General features: G+C 43.5%; 1 protein-coding gene across 13 annotated transcripts in view; it reads left to right on the forward strand.

Moving 5' to 3' along the window:
- Positions 1-21406, forward strand: part of MARK1 (microtubule affinity regulating kinase 1) — a 229325-nt gene that overhangs the window by 145051 nt on the left and 62868 nt on the right. For all 13 annotated transcript variants that reach the window (XM_033936869.1, XM_033936872.1, XM_033936868.1 and 10 more), the window contains one exon: positions 16724-16780. In XM_033936869.1, coding sequence (XP_033792760.1) covers positions 16724-16780 — 57 coding nt within the window. The remainder of the gene's footprint in view (positions 1-16723; positions 16781-21406) is intronic.

Genomic DNA, 21406 nt, shown 5'->3' on the forward strand with positions numbered 1-21406 from the left:
ATAGGAGTGGTTGAGTGCTTTGTTTTTCTTGGATCTCTCATTGATCACAGTGGCAGTTTGACAGCAGAGACCGTGTCAATTAGCATTGGGGCGTGCAGCCATGATGAGCATGGACCAAATATGGAAGTGCAAGGATGTCTCAGTCACCTCAAACAAAGACTGATCACTGCCATTGTGTTTCCAATCGTGACATATGGCTGTGAGACATGGACACTCACGAAAACAGATAGAAGAAACATTGACACCTTCCAAGCTGTGGTGCTGGAGAAGACTTCTATGAATCCCATGGACAGCTAGGATCACCAACGCCTCGATACACAATGCAACCAGCACCTAACGTACCCTTCTCAACATCGGTACCGACACTTCTCTGCAGGAACAGCTTTGAAAGCTTTTGTAGAAAGAATTAACTGATCTACTGCAGGTGCACTCTGTGCCAACTCCTGCCTCCACTCTCTCAGCCTCAGCTCAGTATGAGTTAGAGAGCTGCATGGGAATGGGGACGATGGGAATCCCACGGAACCTGCAGAGGGTTCCCACAAGAGTCGTGGGCATCCCGTGGGGGTCAACCCCCAGGGGTCATGGGTATCCCGCTGGGTTGGAGGCACCTTGAGGGAATTGAATACCCTAGTGCGCCTCCTTTTCCTGCCCTCTATCCGCACTCGCCCCTCCACAAAGTTTCCAAGTTTATTATTAATTTAATATACCGTCTTATCAGTAATTTATCTAGACTGTTTACAATCATTAAGGGATAAAAACAGGTGTAAAAATAATATCCACATACAGATAATAAGAACATAAGAATTGCCACTGCTGGGTCAAACCAGTGGTCCATCATGCCCAGCAGTCCGTTCCCGCGGCGGCCCTTAGGTCAAAGACCAGTTCCATAACTGAGTCTAGCCTTACCTTCGTACGTTCTGGTGTAGCAGGAAGTTGTCTAACTTTGTCTTGAATCCCTGGAGGGTGTTTTCTCCTATAACAGCCTCCGGAAGAGCATTCCAGTTTTCCACCACTCTCTGAGTAAAGAAGAACTTACTTACGTTTGTACAGAATCTATCCCCTTTTAACTTTAGAGAGTGCCTTCCCATTCTCCCTACCTTGGAGAGGGTGAACAACCTGTCTTTATCTACTAAGAACATAAGAATTGCCACTGCTGAGTCAGACCAGTGGTCCATCATGCCCAGCAGTCCGCTCACGCAGCGGCCCTCTGGTCTAAGACCAGCACTCTAACTGAGACTAGCCCTACCAGCGCACGTTCTTGTTCAGCAGAAACCTGTCTAACTTTGTCTTGAATCCTTGGAGGGTGTTTTCCCCTATAACAGCCTCTGGAAGAGCGTTTCAACTTTCTACCACTCTCTGGGTGAAGAAGAACTTCCTTACATTTGTACGGAATCTATCCCCTTTCAACTTTAGAGAGTGCCCTCTTGTTCTCCCTACCTTGGAGAGGGTGAACAACCTGTCCTTATCTACTAAGTCTATCCCCTTCAGTACCTTGAATGTTTCGATCATGTCCCCTCTCAATCTCCTCTGTTCGAGGGAGAAGAGGCCCAGTTTCTCTAATCTTTCGCTGTACGGTAGCTCCTCCAGCCCCTTAACCATCTTAGTCACTGTTCTCTGGATCCTTTCGAGTAGTACCATGTCCTTGTTCATGTACGGCGACCAGTGCTGGACGCAATACTCCCAGGTGAGGGCGTACCATGGCCCGGTACAGCGGCATGATAACCTTCTCTAATCTGTTTGTGATCCCCTTCTTTATCATTCCTAGCATTCTGTTTGCCCTTTTTGCTGCCGCTGCACATTGTGTGGACGGCTTCATCGACTTGTCGATCAGAACTCCCAAGTCCCTTTCCTGTGAGGTCTCTCCAAGTACCGCCCCGGACATCCTGTATTCGTGCATGAGATTTTTGTTACCGACATGCATCACTTTACACTTATCCACGTTGAACCTCATCTGTCATGTTGATGCTCATTTCTCGAGCTTGATTATGTCACGTTGCAGATCTTCGCAATCCCCCTGTGTCTTTACTACTCTGAATAACTTCATATCATCCGCAAATTTAATCACCTCGCTCGTCATACCTATGTCCAGATCATTTATAAAGATGTTAAAGAGCACGGGTCCAAGCACTGGTGACGCTCTTCCAGTCCGAGTATGGTCCATTTACCCCCACTCTCTGTTTCCTATACTCCAGCCAGTTTTTAATCCACGTGAGTATTTCACCCTCAATTCCATGGCTTGCAATTTTCCAAAGTAGTCGTTCATGCAGAACCTTGTTGAACGCCTTCTGAAAATCCAGATATACAATGTCAACCGGATCGCCCTTGTTTATCTGTCTGTTTACTCCCTCAAAGAAGTGCAGCAAGTTCGTCAAACACGATCTGCCTTTGCTAAAACCGTGCTGACTGGTCCTCATCAGCCCGTGTCCGTCAAGGTGATCAATGATGCTGTACTTTATCAGTGACTCTACCATCTTTCCCGGTACCGAGGTCAGACTCACCGGTCTGTAGTTCCCCGGACCTCCCCTCGAACCTTTCTTGAAGATCGGTGTAACATTCGCCACCTTCCAGTCTTCCGGAATCTTTCCCGATTTGATAGACAGATTGGCTATTAGTTGAAGCAGTTCAGCTATGGTCCCTTTCAGTTCCTTGATGACCCTTGGATGGATGCCATCCAGTCCCGGGATTTATCGCTCTTAAGCCTATCAATCTGCCTACATACCTCCTCTAGACTGACCGTCAATCCTGTCAGCTTTCTGTCTTCGTTTCCAGCATATAGCCTGATGGGTTCCAGTATGCTGTGTACATCTTCTTCGGTAAATACAGATGCAAAAAATGTGTTCAGTTTGTCAGCGATTGCTTTGTCCTCCTTTAGCGCTCCCTTTATTCCATGGTCATCCAACGGTCCCACCACTTCCTTTGCGGGTCGTTTCACCTTAATATATCAAAAGAATGGCTTGAAGTTCTTCGCCTCCTTGGCTATTTTTTCCTCGTAGTCTCTTTTGGCCCCTTTTACCGCCTTATGGCACCTGCGTTGATGTTGTTTGTGCTTGTTCCAGTTTTCATCCGTTTTTGACCTTTTCCATTCCTTAAATGAAGTTTTCTTAGAAACATAGAAACATAGAAAAAAGCAGCAGAAAAGGGCTATAGCCCACCAAGTCTGCCCATTCCAAATATCCCCTCCCCTGAATTTACTCCCTTAAAGATCCCACGTGAGTATCCCATTTTCTCTTAAAATCCGTCACGCTGCTGGCCTTTATCACCTGGAGTGGGAGTCTGTTCCAATGATCCACTACTCTTTCGGTGAAGAAGTACTTCCTGGAGTCGCCATGAAACTTCCCTCCCCTGATTTTCAGCGGATGCCCTCTGGTGGTCGAGGGTCCTATGAGCCAGAAGATATCATCTTCTGACTCGATGTGTCCCGTGATGTACTTATATGTTTCAATCATATCTCCCCGTTCTCTTCTTTCCTCAAGTGAGTACAGCCGCAATTTTTTTAATCTTTCTTCATACGTGAGATCCTTGAGCCCCAAGACCATCCTGGTGGCCGTTCGCTGAACCGACTCGATCCTCAGCACGTCCTTTCGGTAGTGTGGTCTCCAAAACTGAACACAGTACTCCAAGTGAGGCCTCACCATGGCTCTGTACAACGGCATCATAACTTCAGGGCTCCAGCTGACGAAACCTCTGCGGATACACCCCATCATTTGTCTTGCCCTGGAGGAAGCCTTCTCCACTTGATTGGCAACCTTCATATCCTCACTAATGATCACCCCTAGGTCGCGTTCCGCCGTGGTCCTAACCAATATCTCACCATTTAGTACATAAGTTCTACGCGGGTTTCTCTTACCCAGATGCATTATCTTGCATTTTTTAGCATTGAAGCCTAGCTGCCAAGTAGTTGACCATTGTTCCAGCAACAGTAGGTCGTGTGTCATATTATCAGGTAATAAGCTTTTGCCTACTATGTTGCAAAGTTTGGCGTCGTTGTCGAACAGTGATACCCTTCCTCTAAGTCCTTGCGTCATATCTCTTATGAATAAGTTAAATAGAATCGGGCCCAGGACCGAGCCCTGCGGCACTCCACTGATCACGTCCGATGCTTCGGATGGGGTACCGTTCACCACCACCTTCTGAAGTCTACTGCTCAGCCAATCCCCAACCCATGTAGTTAGAGTGTCTCCTAATCCTATCGATTTAAGCTTGTTCAGTAATCTTCGATGAGGGACGCTATCAAATGCTTTACTGAAGTCCAAATATACCACGTCCAGTGACTCTCCGGCGTCCAGTTGTCTAGTAACCCAGTCAAAAAAGCTAATCAGATTAGATTGGCAGGTTCTGCCCTGGGTGAACCCGTGTTGGTGTGGATCACGCAGTTTTTCTTCATCTAGGATTGTGTCAAGATTCTGTTTGATCAGTGTTTCCATGAGTTTACACACTATAGACGTGAGACTCACTGGTCTGTAGTTTGCTGTCTCTGTCCTGCAGCCCTTTTTGTGGAGTGGGATTGCGTTGGCGGTTTTCCAGTCCAAGGGGACCCTTCCTGTGCTTAGGGAAAGATTGAAAAGAACAGATAATGGTTCTGCCAGGACTTCCCTTAACTCCCTGAGCATTCTGGGGTGTAGGTTATCCTGTCCCATGGCTTTGTTTACCTTGAGTCTTGATAGTTCATCATAGACGCTACTGGGCGTAAATTCAAAATCTTGAAACGGGTCTTTCTGGTTATCTCCCGTCTGCAGCTGTGGACCAGCTCCCGGCGCTTCGCGGGTGAACACTGAACAGAAGTATTTTTTTAGTAGTTCTGCCTTCTCAGAATCTGATTCCGCAAAGTTACCATCCGATTGCTTCAGGCGTACTATCCCATCTTTGTTTCTTTTCCTGTCACTAATATAGCTGAAGAAAGATTTATCCCCTTTCTTAATTTTCCGTGCTAGCTCTTCTTCCATTCGGAGTTTGGCTTCTCTGACTGCTGTTTTGACAGCTTTAGATCTGTTTAGATAGTCCTCTTTTGCCTCATCTCTGCCTAAATGTTTGTAGGTGATAAATGCGTCTTTTTTCTGTTTAACTAGGTCTGAAATTTCTTTACTGAACCATTGGGGTCTTTTGTTTCTCCTGCGTTTACTTACTGTCTTTATGTATCGGTCTGTTGCTTCGTGTAGGATGGACTTCAGAGACGACCACATATCCTCCACGTTGTCAGATATTGCTTGTTTATGTAGCTCCTGATGGACAAAATCTCCCATGCGGTTGAAGTCTGTGCCTCTAAAGTTGAGAACCCTTGTTGCTGTGTTTGTCTTAGGGAAACCTTTCTTGAGGTTGAGCCATACCACATTATGGTCGCTGGAGGCCAGTGTGTCTCCTACTGAGACTTCCGTGACGCTATCTCCGTTGGTGAGAACTAGGTCTAGTAACGCCTGGTCTCTGGTGGGCTCCAATACCAATTGCTTGAGACGTGCACCCTTTATGGAGGTTAATATTCTTTTGCTGCTACCCGTAGTCGCGGAGAGTGTGTTCTAATCTGCATCTGGCATGTTGAAGTCTCCTAGCATTACTGTGTCCCCGCGCAGTATGATGTTCTCTATGTCCTCGATTAATTCCATGTCTTTGTCCTCCTGTTGCCTGGGAGGTCTATATATCACCCCAAGGTATAGGCATTTTTCATTCCCTCTGGCCAGGTTCGCCCAGAGGGATTCCCCGGTGTATCTAACATCTGTGATTCTGGTGGTTTTGATGCTTTCCTTAGTGTATAGCGCTACTCCTCCTCCCAATTTACCCTCTCGGTTGCAACGAAGTAGGTTGTACCCTGGTATAACCATATCCCACCCATGCGATTCCGTGAACCAGGTTTCGGATATCGCTATCACGTCAAGTTCGGCGTTTGTTATCTCAGTCTCTAATGCTAGAATTTTATTGCCTAAGCTGTGTGCATTAACATACATAGCCCTCCATATCTGTGAAGAGATTCCTTTACGAGCTAGTGTGGCTCCTAAATTATCAGTGATATTTCTCCCTGAATTATTGTGGATATCATTGGTACTTACCTTAGACTTGGTAGTGTGAGTGCGACTTGCCTCCTCAGGGTGGTTTCTTACTGCTCTAGGATATAAGTATGTACCCTCCCCCAACTTACCTAGTTTAAAGCCCTATGGAGTAGGCGGGCCAATCGATGTCCAAATACGTTTCTACCTCTTCTGGTTAGGTGGAGTCCGTCTGGTCCTTGTAGTCCCTGGAGCGTCTCGCCGTGGTTTAGGAATCCAAAGTTCATTTCTATGCACCATTCTCGGAGCCATTCGTTAGTCCGTTGAATACGCTCTTCTCTAGCTCTGCCTTTGTTTCTTACTGGAAGAATTGATGAAAAGACCACCTGTGCTCCTATCTGCTTCAACTTCTTTCCCTGATTGCTTCCTTCACATCTACAGTGAGCCACGCCGGTTCTTTGTTCTTTTTCCTCTTGGATCCCTTGTTGATACGTGGTATATATAGATTTTGCGCCTCAGTGACTGTGTCCTTAAAAAGGTTACCAAGCTTGCTCTACCGTTTTTACAATGCTTATCCTCTTCTTAATCTTCTTCCCTACCATGAGTCTCATCCCTTCGTAATTCCCTTTTTGGAAGTTCAGTACCGTGGCTGTCGTTTTGGACCGATGTTTCTCCCCTGCGTCCAGATCAAAGCGGATCATATTGTGATTGCTGCTTCCCAGCGTCCCTTCTACTTCTACATCTTGTGTTGGTCCTCGCAGGCCATTTAGAATTAAGTCCAGAATTGCATTTCCTCTAGTATTTTCCTTGACAAGTTGTTCCAGGAAGCAATCGCCTACAGCATCCAATAACTTGTTCTCTCTAATGCAGCCAGAGGTGCCTAGGTTCCAGTCTATTCCCGGATAGTTGAAGTCACCCATGATAACTGTGTTGCCTCCCTTGCAGTTGCGTTTAATCTCGTCTGTCATTTCTCCATCAATTTCTTTGGACTGCCCTGGGGGTCGGTAGTAGTATTCCGATCTTCATTTCCAGGCCATTTGTTCCTGAAATTTTGACCCATAGAGATTCTAACTTATCTGTCAGTTGTGGCGTGTTCTCTCCAGCAGATTCAAATTCCTCTTTGACGTATATGGCAACGCCCCCACCTTTTTGAGCCACTCTGTCTCTGCGGTATAGTTTGTATCCCGGCAGCACAGTGTCCCAGATGTTTTCCTCAGTCCACCATGTTTCTGTGATGCCTATGATGTCAACGTTATCTTTTTGTGCTATGGCTTCTAATTCATAGTAACATAGTAACATAGTAACATAGTAACATAGTAGATGACGGCAGATAAAGACCCGAATGGTCCATCCAGTCTGCCCAACCTGATTCAATTTAAAAATTTTTTTTTTTTTTTTCTTCTTAGCTATTTCTGGGCGAGAATCCAAAGCTTTACCCGGTACTGTGCTTGGGTTCCAACTGCCGAAATCTCTGTTAAGACTTACTCCAGCCCATCTACACCCTCCCAGCCATTGAAGCCCTCCCCTGCCCATCCTCCTCCAAACGGCCATACACAGACACAGACCGTACAAGTCTGCCCAGTAACTGGCCTAGTTCAATCTTTAATATTATTTTCTGATTCTAAATCTTCTGTGTTCATCCCACGCTTCTTTGAACTCAGTCACAGTTTTACTCTCCACCACCTCTCCCGGGAGCGCATTCCAGGCATCCACCACCCTCTCCGTAAAGTAGAATTTCCTAACATTGCCCCTGAATCTACCACCCCTCAACCTCAAATTATGTCCTCTGGTTTTACCATTTTCCTTTCTCTGGAAAAGATTTTGTTCTACGTTAATACCCTTTAAGTATTTGAATGTCTGAATCATATCTCCCCTGTCTCTCCTTTCCTCTAGGGTATACATATTCAGGGCTTCCAGTCTCTCCTCATATGTCTTCTGGTGCAAGCCTCCTATCATTTTCGTCGCCCTCCTCTGGACCGCCTCAAGTCTTCTTACGTCTTTCGCCAGATACGGTCTCCAAAACTGAACACAATACTCCAAGTGGGGCCTCACCAATGACCTGTACAGGGGCATCAACACCTTCTTTCTTCTACTGACTACGCCTCTCTTTATACAGCCCAGAATCCTTCTGGCAGCAGCCACTGCCTTGTCACACTGTTTTTTCGCCTTTAGATCTTCGGACACTATCACCCCGAGGTCCCTCTCCCCGTCCGTGCATATCAGCTTCTCTCCTCCCAGCATATACGGTTCCTTCCTATTATTAATCCCCAAATGCATTACTCTGCATTTCTTTGCATTGAATTTTAGTTGCCAGGCATTAGACCATTCCTCTAACTTTTGCAGATCCTTTTTCATATTTTCCACTCCCTCTTCGGTGTCTACTCTGTTACAAATCTTGGTATCATCTGCAAAAAGGCACACTTTTCCTTCTAACCCTTCAGCAATGTCACTTACATACATATTGAACAGGATTGGCCCCAGCACCGAACCCTGAGGGACTCCACTAGTCACCTTTCCTTCCTTCGAGCGACTTCCATTAACCACCACCCTCTGGCGTCTGTCCGACAGCCAGTTTCTGACCCAGTTCACCACTTTGGGTCCTAACTTTAGCCCTTCAAGTTTGTTCAACAGCCTCCTATGAGGAACTGTATCAAAGGCTTTGCTGAAATCCAAATAAATTACATCTAGCATATGTCCTCGATCCAGCTCTCTGGTCACCCAATCAAAAAATTCAATCAGGTTCGTTTGGCACGATTTACCTTTTGTAAAGCCATGTTGCCTCGGATCCTGTAACCCATTAGATTCAAGGAAATACACTATCCTTTCTTTCAGCAACACTTCCATTATTTTTCCAACAACTGAAGTGAGGCTCACCGGCCTGTAGTTTCCTGCTTCATCCCTGTGACCACTTTTATGAATAGGGACCACATCCGCTCTCCTCCAATCCCCAGGAATCACTCCCGTCTCCAGAGATTTGTTGAACAAGTCTTTAATAGGACTCGCCAGAACCTCTCTGAGTTCCCTTAGTATCCTGGGATGGATCCCGTCTGGTCCCATCGCTTTGTCCACCTTCAGTTTTTCAAGTTGCTCATAAACACCCTCCTCCGTGAACGGCGCAGAATCTACTCCATTTTCTCGTGTAACTTTGCCGGACAATCTCGGTCCTTCTCCAGGATTTTCTTCTGTGAACACAGAACAGAAGTATTTGTTTAGCACATTTGCTTTCTCCTCATCACTCTCCACATATTTGTTCCCAGCATCTTTTAGCCTAGCAATTCCATTTTTTATCTTCCTCCTTTCACTAATATATCTGAAAAAATTTTTATCTCCCTTTTTTACATTTTTAGCCATTTGTTCTTCCGCCTGTGCCTTCGCCAAACGTATCTCTCTCTTGGCTTCTTTCAGTTTCACCCTGTAGTCCTTTCTGCTCTCCTCTTCTTGGGTTTTTTTATATTTCATGAACGCCAACTCTTTCGCCTTTATTTTCTCAGCCACTAGGTTGGAGAACCATATCGGCTTCCTTTTTCTTTTGTTTTTATTGATTTTCTTCACATAAAGGTCCGTAGCCATTTTTATCGCTCCTTTCAGCTTAGACCACTGTCTTTCCACTTCTCTTATGTCCTCCCATCCTAACAGCTCTTTCTTCAGGTACTTTCCCATTGCATTAAAGTCTGTACGTTTGAAATCTAGGACTTTAAGTATCGTGCGGCCGCTCTCCACTTTAGCCGTTATATCAAACCAAACCGTTTGATGATCGCTACTACCCAGGTGAGCACCCACTCGAACATTAGAGATACTCTCTCCATTTGTGAGGACCAGATCCAATATCGCTTTTTCCCTTGTGGGTTCCGTCACCATTTGTCTGAGCAGAGCCTCTTGAAAGGCATCCACAATCTCCCTACTTCTTTCCGATTCCGCAGACGGAACATTCCAGTCCGCATCCGGCAGGTTGAAATCTCCCAACAGCAGAACCTCCTCTTTCCTTCCAAACTTTTGGATATCCACAATCAGATCCTTATCAATTTGCTGCGATTGAGTCGGAGGTCTGTAGACTACACCCACGTAGATAGAAGTTCCATCTTCTCTTTTCAGAGCAATCCATATCGCTTCTTCCTCTCCCCAGGTCCCTTGCATTTCGGTCGCTTGGATATTGATCTTTACATAGAGAGCTACTCCTCCACCTTTATGACCATCTCTGTCCTTCCTAAAAAGATTATATCCCGGTATGTTTGCATCCCATCCATGTGATTCACTGAACCATGTCTCTGTGATAGCAACAATATCTAGATCTGCCTCTAACATCAGAGCTTGCAGATCATGAACTTTGTTGCTTAGACTGCGAGCATTTGTGGTCATCGCTTTCCAGCTATTTTTCAGCGATAATCTTCTTTTTCGTATGGATTTTTGTGTCGTTTCACTTTCCGTTGCAATACTAAGAAATGAGTTGCTGATATTGCTTATGTTGCAGCCTTTACTACTATCACATCTTTTCTTTTGCCGGGGGTGGTCTTTATAATTGTCCTTCGTACATACACCACCCCCACCTTCTAGTTTAAATGCCTGGAAAAATATTGTCTAAATTTCTCTGCAAGGTTTCTTTTTCCTGCTGTAGTAATATGTAGCCCATCAGTGCAATATAGCTTCTTGTCCTTCCATGTATTTCCCCATCCTCCTATGTACCTGAAGCCTTCTTGATGACACCAGGCTCTGAGCCATCTATTAAAGTCCTCTGTGTTTTTCACTCTTTGCTCTCCCTTTCCATATGCAGGCAGTATTTCAGAAAAAGCTAAAGTCTTTACAAAAGGTTTCACGCCCTCACCAAGCTCCCGAAAAGCTTTCTGTGCTGCAAGTGTGGAGTTGTTGGCCAGGTCATTTGTTCCCAGATGGATAACAACATCAGTGTTAAAATCCTTAGTTTCTTCCTTAACTATAGTCAGTATTTGCCTGGAACTCCTGGTAGCTGAGGATCCTGGAAGACATTTCACTATTTTGGACTCCTCGCCCTGTGTTCCAAGGTTAATGCCTCTGATGATGGAATCCCCCAACAGTAATAGTTTTCTGTTTTTGGCTTTTTTATTTGTACTTAGGGTGCTCTTGTTCTCTTGAGTTTCCTTCATTGGTTCCAGTCCCACCTCCCTTCTGTTTTCCTGAGTATCGCAGTGCACTAGTGGAGCGAAGGAATTCTGTAGAGGTAATATTAGTGAAGGTGGATGTTTCTGTGTTACATGTCGCAGTCTTCCTGAGCCTACTGTGACCCATTTATTCCTGGGCTGTTTTATTCTTTGAGGTAGAGGTGGTAAGTTGGTATGATTTTGTGGAGTGATGGAAGCTGCTTTAATTGTATTCAATTCCTGTTTAAGTTTGCAGAGCTCCTCCTTAATACTGGCAAGTTGAAGACAGATGGGGCAAGCCTTAAGCCTCCAAATAGTATGTCTTGGAATTAAAGCACCACAGTGATTGCATAGAATAAAGGTCATCTTGATTGGTTGTGAAGTCCTGATTATATGGGTCTCTATATATGAATAGTGGTCCCTGGGGTTGGTGGGACTATAAGTAAGACTACTAGTAAGGCAGAAATATAGGCTCTATACCACCTAAAACATAGTATTTTAAACAAAACTGCAGGAAGAAGAAATAAGATTTAACAGAGGAAAGAGAAGGATTTTTTTGTGCTTTTTTATATTTTTTTTTTAGTAAGAAACAGGGAGGAGAAGAGAAATTAAGCAGATATAATGCTGAAAACCAGTGAAAAGAGCAGAATATGAAATGGTAACTTAGCTTTTAGAAGTTCACAGGGCAGCCTTGTTTCAGCAATTCACCCATCTTATTTGTAAGGCTCCTTGCGTTTGTATACATACACTTGAGTTTGCCGCTTTTTCCTTTCTTGCATTTCCTTTCTTGCATTTCCTTCATTATCGTGAACGTTTCAATCATGTCCCCTCTGAGTCTCCTCTTTTCAAGTGAGAAGAGGCCCAGTTTCTCTAATCTCTCACTGTACGACAACTCCTCCAGCCACTTACCCATTTTAGTTGCTCTTTTCTGGACCCTTTCGAATAGTACTGTGTTCTTCTAAGTCCAACGACCAGTGCTGGATGCAGTATTCCAAGTTGTGGCGTACCATGGCCTGGTACAATGACATGATAACCTTCTCCGATCTGTTCATGATCCCCTTCTTAATCATTCCAAGCATTCTGTTTGCCCTTTTTGCCACCACCGCGCATCGACTTGACCAATATTCCAAGTCTCTTTCCTAGGGGGTCTCTCCAAGTACCACACTGGACATCCTGTATTTGTATATAAGATTTTTGTTACTGACATGCATCACCTTACACTTATCCACGTTAAACCTCATTTGCCTTGTCGCAGCCCATTTCTTGAGCATGTTTGTCACGTTGCAGGTCTTCACAATCCTTCTGCATCTTTAGTACTCGGAATAACTTCGTATTGTCTGCAAATTTTATCACCTCGCTCTTTGTACCAATTTCCAGGTCGTTTATAAATATGTTAAAGAGCACGGGTCCAAGCACCGAACCCTGTGGCACTCTACTTGTGACGCTTTTCCAGTCTGAGTATTGTCCATTTACCCCCACTTTCTGTTTCCTATCTGCCAACCAGTTTTTAATCCATGTAAGTATTTCACCCTCGATTCCATGGCTCGCAATTTTTCAAAGTAGTTGTTCATGCGGGACCTTGTCAAACGCCTTCTGAAAATCTAGATTTACGATATCGACTGGGTCACCCTTGTCTATCTGCCCGTTAACTCCCTCGAAGAAGTGCAGCAAGTTCATCAACAAGATCTTCCTTTGCTGAAGCCGTACTGGCTGGTCCTCATCAGATTGTGTCCATCAAGGTGGTCAATGATAAGGTCCTTTATCAATGCCTCTACCATCTTTTCCGGTACCAAGGTCAGACTCACCAGTCTGTAGTTTCCCGGATCTCCTCTCGAACCTTTCTTGAAGATCAGCATAACATTTGCCACTTTCCAGTCTTCTGGAATCCTTCCAGATTTGATTGACAGATTGGTTATTAGTTGAAGCAGTTCAACTATAACCCCTTTCAGTTCCTTGATTATCCTTGGATGGATGCCATTCGGTCCAGGGGATTTATCGTTTTAAGCCTATCAATCTGCCTGCATGCCTCTTCTAGACTGACCGTCAACCCAGCCAGTTTCCCATCATCATTTCATGCGTATAGCCTGTCGGCTTTCGGTATGTTGTGTATATCCTCTTCGGTAAATACAGACGCAAAAAATGTGTTCAGTTTGTCAGCGATGCCTTTGTCCTCCTTTAGCACTCCCTTTATTCCATGGTCATCCAGCGGCCCCACCGCTTCCTTTGTGGGTTGTTTCCCCTTAATATATCGAAAGAATAGCTTGAAGTTTTTCGCCTCCTTGGCAATTTTTTCCTCGTAGTCTCTTTTGGCCCCTCTGACTGCCTTATGGCACCTTCTTTGAATGTTGTTTGTGCTTTTTCCAGTTTTCGTCCGTTTTTGACCTTTTCCATTCCTTAAACGAAGTCTTCTTGTCTCTGATTGCTTCTTTCACCACTACAATGAGCCACGCCGGTTCCTTGTTCTTTTTCCTCTTGGATCCCTTGTTGATATGCGGTATATATAGATTTTGCACCTCAGTGACTGTGTCCTTAAAAAGGGACCATGCTTGTTCTAGTGTTTTTACAGTGCTTATCCTCTTCTTTATCTTCCTCCCAACCATGAGTTTCATCCCTTCATAATTCCCTTTTCAGAAGGTCAGTGCCATGGCTGTCGTTCTAGATCGATGTTTTGCCCCATGTCCAGGTTGAAACAGATCCTGTTGTGATCACTGCTTCCCAGTGTCCCTTCTACTTCTACACCTTGCACCGTTCCTCGTAGTCCATTTAGAATTAAGTCTAGAATTGCATTTTCTCTCGTATTTTCCTTGATAAGTTGTTTGTGTGTGGGGGGGGCGGGGTTTTTATGACCAATAAGACTAACTGGACAGGTGGAAAAAAACAATGGGCTGTGAAAAATACATTGAGATAAAAAAAACCCAATTTAAACTGAGGGAGGGGGTAAGGATAGTACAAGAGGGTGGGGATTCGCTTCGAAAGAAGCGTTTGGTAGAGAGAGTCGGGAATGAAATTTTGAGGGGAAAGAGAGAGAGACTCAAGTATTAAGTATTAAAGACATTCTCGAATAGGAAAGTTTTGGTTTTGGACCAAAACTGTTTTTGAGAGGGCTCTTGATTGATATAAAAAGGAAGAGCATTCCAAAGAGAAGGCGCCATCTTGGAGAAAATGGCTTTTCTGGTGGAATCATGGAAAATTTCATGAGTTGAAATATAGAAAATATAGAAATACAGAAAATTTCACAGGTTGAAATATAGGGAATCAAATGTTTTATCGAAAAAGTATGGGATGTTAGAATGTTTGGTTTTGTAAGTGAGGAAGTAGGATGTTGAATGTAATGCGGTGTGGAAGCCAGTGTACATCGCATAGTAGAGGTGTAACATGGTCAAATTTTTTTGCATGGTATATGAGTTTAACTGCTGTATTTTACAGAATTTGTAGTCTTTGAATTTCTTTTTGAGTAATGCCCTGATACAGTAAGTTGCAATAGTCAGTGTGGGAAATTAAGAAGTGGATGAAAATGTTTAATGAAGAGGAGTCTAGTAGTGAAGTGATTGAGTGTATGAGTTTTAATTTCTAGAAGCATTTCTGAACATGAGCTGATTTGCTCGTGGAAGGTCAGATTTTGATCCAAAATTACTCTTAATATTTTAACCTTTGTGTCCTTCAGAATCGATGTGGAATCTATACAGATAGGTAAGGACAAAGTGTCCTTATATGAGACCGGAAACATTATACTTTTTGTTTTATTAATGTTCAGCGTGAGCAAATTCTGATGCTAATTTTGATCAATTTGAAATTTATTTCTAGGATCTCAAGTTTATCTGGGTGGAGTGGGTGGAGCAATTGAATATCATCTGCATAAGCAAAGGTTATGAATCCTATTGATTGAGCAAGTGTGAAGAAAACATTGAATAGAATTGGGAAAAGAATAGAGCCTTGAGGAATGCTGTATGTTTGAGAAATGTTTGTCGATATAGAGTTATTAATGCTTACTTTAAATTCGCCTGAGATTCTAGAGGAATGGAGTCTGTTTAAGAGAAAGTCATGATCGATGGTGTCAAAGGTGGCTGTAAGATATAGAGAGATTAATAATACAGATTTCCTGTGGTTCCTTAAATAATGAATAGCTGTGGTTAGTCCAATTAAAGAGAGTTCTGTGAAGTAATGTTGGCGAAAGCTAGTTTGGTTCGGATGGAAGGCGTTAGTTTTTTTCGAGAAAGGTAGAAGTCTGGTTGAATACTAATTTTTCAGTTATTTGCGACACAAATGGAAGATTGGCTAAGGGCGGGCTGCTGCTCACAGGCCAATCTCTTGGAGTACCTGTGGAGCCAGCCATTTTTGTGGTCCATTGGGAGCTCGGGGTCCGTTTCCCGGGAGCTTGATCACCTGCTGATTTATCAGAGGCTTGAGCGCCAGCTGTGGGGCCCCTATGTAACAACCCTCTGGATATCGGAGCCAAATTATCTCCCCTGAAACGCTGTGTGGATTTTCAGGGTTCAGAGTTCTTAGTCAGAGTCCTTCTGACTGGCAGCCAGGAAGATTTCCAGTGGTGGATTCATTCCTAGAAGTTTCTAAGGCAGACATTCTTTCCCTGTAGACAGACTGCTGTTTGCTGAGGGACGGAAGCCAGAAGTCATAGTGAGTACCCTCATTATTCTCTATGGAAAAAATTGGATAGGGTCTGGGAAAGGTAGATCCGAGGGTTTCTGGGGTCAGAGTTAGGTTTCCCCACCTCCAAAACAGCTTTTTCAAACTTTTTTTTATTTTTCAGGAAAGTTGCCATGGACCGTTTTTGGCGAAATTTTACTGGTGGCGGCCATTTTATATTTTTATAGATCTTTTTTACAAAAGCTTTTTTCTGCCTCAAAATCCCTTGATTTGCCCAGGGATCATCTGCCCCTGTTTCATGCCTTTTTTTGTGCAGCTTTGTCGGCAGACGAGTAACCATGTTCCGTGTACTGATGGGCGTGGGAGGAAGGGCAGGAGCTTCAGGCTCAACCTCTTTAAAGTCCTCCAGGGCGGGAGAATCCCAAAAAGCCCGGCTTTCAGGGAAGAGATTTCATTTGGAAGCAGCACTCAACAAAGGGTGCAAAGCATAAGCGTGTAGAGGCAGCAAAGGTCCCACGACCCCAGTCAGGGGTCCTGCAGGGTCTTCTGTCCAGGGGTTTTCAGATTTTTTCAGTCTTTTGTGGAAAGCCTATTTGACGGGCCTAGGGAGCGCTGCGCTGCCTGCGAGCACGCTAGCTCCAATACAGGGAGAGTTACATCCTAAGCAGACTTCCTTGCCTTGGAACAAGTCGGCTCCAAGCATCAGTGACCCTTCAGAGCAGGACTGGTAGGACTGGAAGTTCCTATCCATGCCTTAAAAAAAAAAGCAGCAGATGGTATCTGCAGATTAAAGCCTCTTGAGAAGTGACTGCATCATTTATTCACAATACTGTTAAATCTGTTATATTCCTCCTTATGGGAAAAAAGAGATAGAAAGATTTCAATGTGGACTATAAGATAATCACTCTTTACTTTGAACCACAGTAACTGTCTTTAGCTTGCTTGGAGTTAGATAATTGTAAATTAATAGTTTTTGCTTCTAGTGTTGCAGAATGTTCATTTTATTATGCTTTTTCTATCATTTTGTTTCAGATTGTGTCTGCTGTTCAGTACTGTCATCAGAAGTGCATTGTTCATCGGGATCTAAAGGTAATTATTCTCTCTTTACTTTCTAAGATAAAGCTGCAGGGTTTTGAAGTCCAGCAATTAAAATGGAGAATTATTAAGAGAAATGTTTAAATGGAATAAAGCTTTTTTGAATTCTGAAGTTACCTTGTTTGGGTTGAATATCCAGAGTGATTTTAAAAAGTAGTAGCTAACATACGGTGTTTCCCTGAAAATAAGCCCTAGCATGATTTTCGGGTAGGTCCTAATATAAGCCCTACCCCAAAAATAAGCCCTAGTTAGGATTACTCCCTTCCATCCCTTTGTGCACTGGAACACCAGTGGCAGCGCTCTGAATAGGCTGCTTTGTGGCTTACCCCGCTGGGGCCTTCCCTCTGCCACATCACTGATGATGTCATCAGTGATGTGGAGCAGGAAGGCCTGGTGGGGAAGGCGGTCGGTGGTGTTCCGGTGCATAAAGGGATGGGAGGGAGGGAGAGGTATAACACAGTAGGAGGGTCAGTGGTGTACAAAGGGATGGGAAGGAGGGATAGGTATAACATAGCAAGTATCAAGGGTAGATACCGTGTTTCCCCGAAAATAAGTCCTAGTGGTGTTATTTGGAGCACAAATTAATATTAGATAGATAGATGGCAGATAAAGGCCAAATGGTCCATCTGGTCTGCCCATCCGCATCATCCACTATCTTCTCCTCTCCCTAAGACAGGGGTGTAAAACGCAATCACATAAGAGGCTGAAATCTAAGACAAAGGCTAAGTTGTGGGCCAAATTTTTAATTAAGAAAATTAGTCTTAATAGAAGTATAAATCCTTCCTTACCCTGAGACACCATTCCAACGATCCACTTGGTTATTTTCATCTCTTAGATGTTACCGTATTTAATACCAACTTTATTCAAATAGTCATTCTAGGCATAGGCAGCGGAATACTTTTTTGTTTTGTGGGGTCCGAAAGCTCCACTCAAGACCCCGTCCCCATAATAGTACTAATTGTAATACCATTTTTTCCATTCATTTTTCATATACAGTATATACACAATATAATCTTATTAACAACACATAATGGTTAACCACAAAATTAAACTACACAAAGCACACTGTATGCTTCTCTTTTTGTGTGTAATTCTTTATTTATAGCAACAACAAATACAAACCACTGAAACAAAATCAGAACAGTGCACTTAATCATTAATACAGCATAAAAGGTATCAGCATAATATACCCTTTGGTATTACTACAACTTTCACAGAGTGCTATCAGCTAACATTGCACAACTCTGTTGCAACACAGTATGTCACTATGAACCCCAATATCCCCCTACCCTTCCCCCATCCCTTCCTCCCTCCCACCCCTAGGAACAGCTAAGGATCACTCATATATACAGTTCCACCTTAGAATATTAGGATAGTCCTGCAATCATTAAAACAAAAAATTATATCCAATACAGGAAATGTAGTTCCATTCACAATCTAGCTACTGTCCTCCTCCCTCCACCTCTAAATATCTGCCCCAGATATCTACAAATTGTTGCCATCTGTGCATCAACAGAGCACGGTGTGCTTCTCAACATTCATTCCTACCAGAACACCTGGCCTTGTTCACACAGATAACCCCTATGCAAATACAGGACCACAAACTAAAAGTACTAATATATACAAACGAAACTCTAAGATGCAAGACTTTGCATGCAATACAACCCCAGAGAAATAGAAACAAATTCATTTCTTCCTGAATAGTGCAAAATATAGACAATTCTCAAATTCAGTTGTAAATTCTCAAAACTGACCCAATTCAATCACTAAATTGAAAATAAAATCATTTCCCCTGCCTTTGTTGTCTGGTGATTTTGTTTTCCAAACCATCTTTTCCCAGTTTCTGGCTGCACATCCTTCTGTCTGTGCTCTTAACTTTGTATCCAGGGCCACCTTATCCATTTGCTGTTTTTCTCTCCTTCCCTTTCTGCCATACATCCATCTTTAGCGTGTCAAAGCAGCTCCTGATTGGTGAGGCCCAACTTTAGTACAGGAAGAGACAGTTGGAGCATACAATGAGTGATTTCCTTCACTCGCTGGCGCTCCGGCTGCCCTCTCCTGCCTCTCCAGCTGCCCTCTCCTGCCTCCCCTTCGCGGTCGGAAAATACCGCAAATGACTGGGACCGTGAATTTGCGGGGGAGCACTGTAACTATATTCTAGTCATGGTTCTCTATGAACCACATCTCTGTGATAGCAACTAAATCCAGCTTAGCCTCTTCCATCACAGTCTCTAGATCCAGAACATCGTTTCCTATACTTTGAGCATTGGTATATACAGCTTTCCAGACATTATCCCCTTTTCACTTTTGTGTAGAGGTATTTAGTGATTCACTTACCTGAGGGCTTATACTCACCTGGGGGCTTTGCTCACTCCGCCCCAATGATTATAGTGTAAAGGGCTCCTCAGCAGGTTAGCTAGCCTGCTGCTGAAGTCATGTCTTCCCTTCTTGGATAGATGTACACCAGGGATCTTAAAGTCCCTCCTTGAGGACCGCAATCCAGTCGGGTTTTCAGGATTTCCCCAATGAATATGCATTGAAAGCAGTGCGTGCACATAGATCTCATGCATATTCATTGGGGAAATCCTGAAAATCTGACTGGATTGCAGCCCTCAAGGAGGGACTTTGAGACCCCTGATGTACACTATTCCTGTTCAGCAGCCCTTAGAAAATCATCCGATGGTCCAGGAAGCTGAAACGCTCTCAACGACACCATCCACGCAGCCACAAATTCATCTCCAGGATATGAGCTTCTTTGCTTGGGCCTTTACCTTCAACAGGGAGGATCAACGAGAATATTACCTGCACACCTGACTGCTTCACCACCTCTCCCAGAGCCATGATGTCACTTTTGATATGTTCAGAGGGGTTTTAGCAATATCTACAACTATCAATAATTCTAGCTAAAAAGAAATACTATACCAAATGCACACTGCAGCTGTATTTTCAATTGTTAAATCTCTTACAACAAACGAAATCATTTCACTTCCGAGAACCCTCCAGAACAAGATTTAGCTCTCTACTTCACCAATAAGATAAAACAATTATGATTTCAACTATTGAATGGAATAACACAGATCTTATCTGAGCCTAATACAGAAATAAAAAATGTGCCATTAAGCAAATTCTCGACTCTTACCACATCAACAATGCATGAAATAAAACAACAAATTCAGAACATGAATATCAAAGGCAGTACCCTTGAAACAATCCCCCCGGTAATCTTAAAATGATACTTCATAATCTTCGGACTGTATATTCATGGTATGATTAAAATTAGCCTAGAGCAGTGTTCTTCAACCACCAGTCCATAGAAATTTCCTGCCGGTCCACAGGGCCGGCATGTGCATCAAGCCCAAAACTGTGTTCTTCAACTGCCGGTCCGCAGTGCGATCGATGCGCTGTTAATAAGATTATATTGAGTGTATATATGAAAAATAAATAGAAAAAATAGTGTTACAATTAGGACTATGGGGGCAGGATCTGGGGTGGAGATTGGGTAGAGATGGGCAGGATCTGGCCCACGACTTAGCCCAGTGTTCTTCAACCACAAGTCTGCGGACTGATGCCGGTCCACAAAATAATTATTTTATTTCTGCTGGTCCATAGGTGTAAAAAGGTTGAAGAACACTGGCCTAGAGACAGGAACACTTCCAGACAGCTGGAAATCTGCAATTATATATCCAAAAATTAAAGATCATAAAGCCCCCAAAACTGAATGCTCCAATTACTGCCCAATATCCAATATTCCTTTTCTCGCAAAACTTACTGAAAAAATAGTGTTCAGTCAACTCAATGATTTCATAGAAAAGACAAATGTTCATCCGAACCAAACTGGGTTTAGAAAACAATACTCCACTGAACACACCTTAATAGGTCTCACAACATCTATATTTAACTTCCTCGACCAAAGAAAAACCATCCTATTAATCTCGTTAGACCTTTCAGCTGCCTTCGACAACATGGACCCTCAACTTCTTCTAAATAGACTAAAATCCATGGGACTAAAAGACACTGCCCTAGAATGGTTTTCATCCATCTTCTCTAATCGAACTTCCAAGGTACATATTGATCAAACCTCATCAGATTATTTCAAACTAGATTATGACATACCACAAGGATTCATTCTTTCTCCCATTCTCTTTAATATTTTCACCTCTCCGCTACTTACAATTGCACAATCAGTTGGCTTCATGATATACAGCTACGCTGACAATATCCAACTAATACACCCAATTGATCCAAATGACCCCAAAGATATTCAGAACATTAACAACAAACTAGAAAAAATTACACATTGGCTCACCACCAGTGTTCCCTCTAAGCGGGCGGGTGTTGTGAGCAAACTTTTTTCACCGTGAGCCAAAAATATCGGGCGCCAGCAAGTTATGAGCCAACTCGCCCGATTCTCCTCTCGCCGCCCTGCCATCTGCCTTACGCCTCTTCCGATCGTGCGCTGTGACGAGAAACGTGTGCGCTGCGATGTAATATTTTGTGCGCCAGCGCACGCCAGCGCAGCTTAGCGGGAACACTGGTTCAAATGGTTTTATTTATTTCCCCAAATTTATTTTTGTTATACGCATTGAAAATATTTGATATTGCGTTTAAATCAAAATCTCA

This window comes from Geotrypetes seraphini, chromosome 3 (genome assembly GCF_902459505.1).
Source record: "Geotrypetes seraphini chromosome 3, aGeoSer1.1, whole genome shotgun sequence".
Classification (NCBI taxonomy): Eukaryota; Metazoa; Chordata; class Amphibia; order Gymnophiona; family Dermophiidae; genus Geotrypetes; species Geotrypetes seraphini.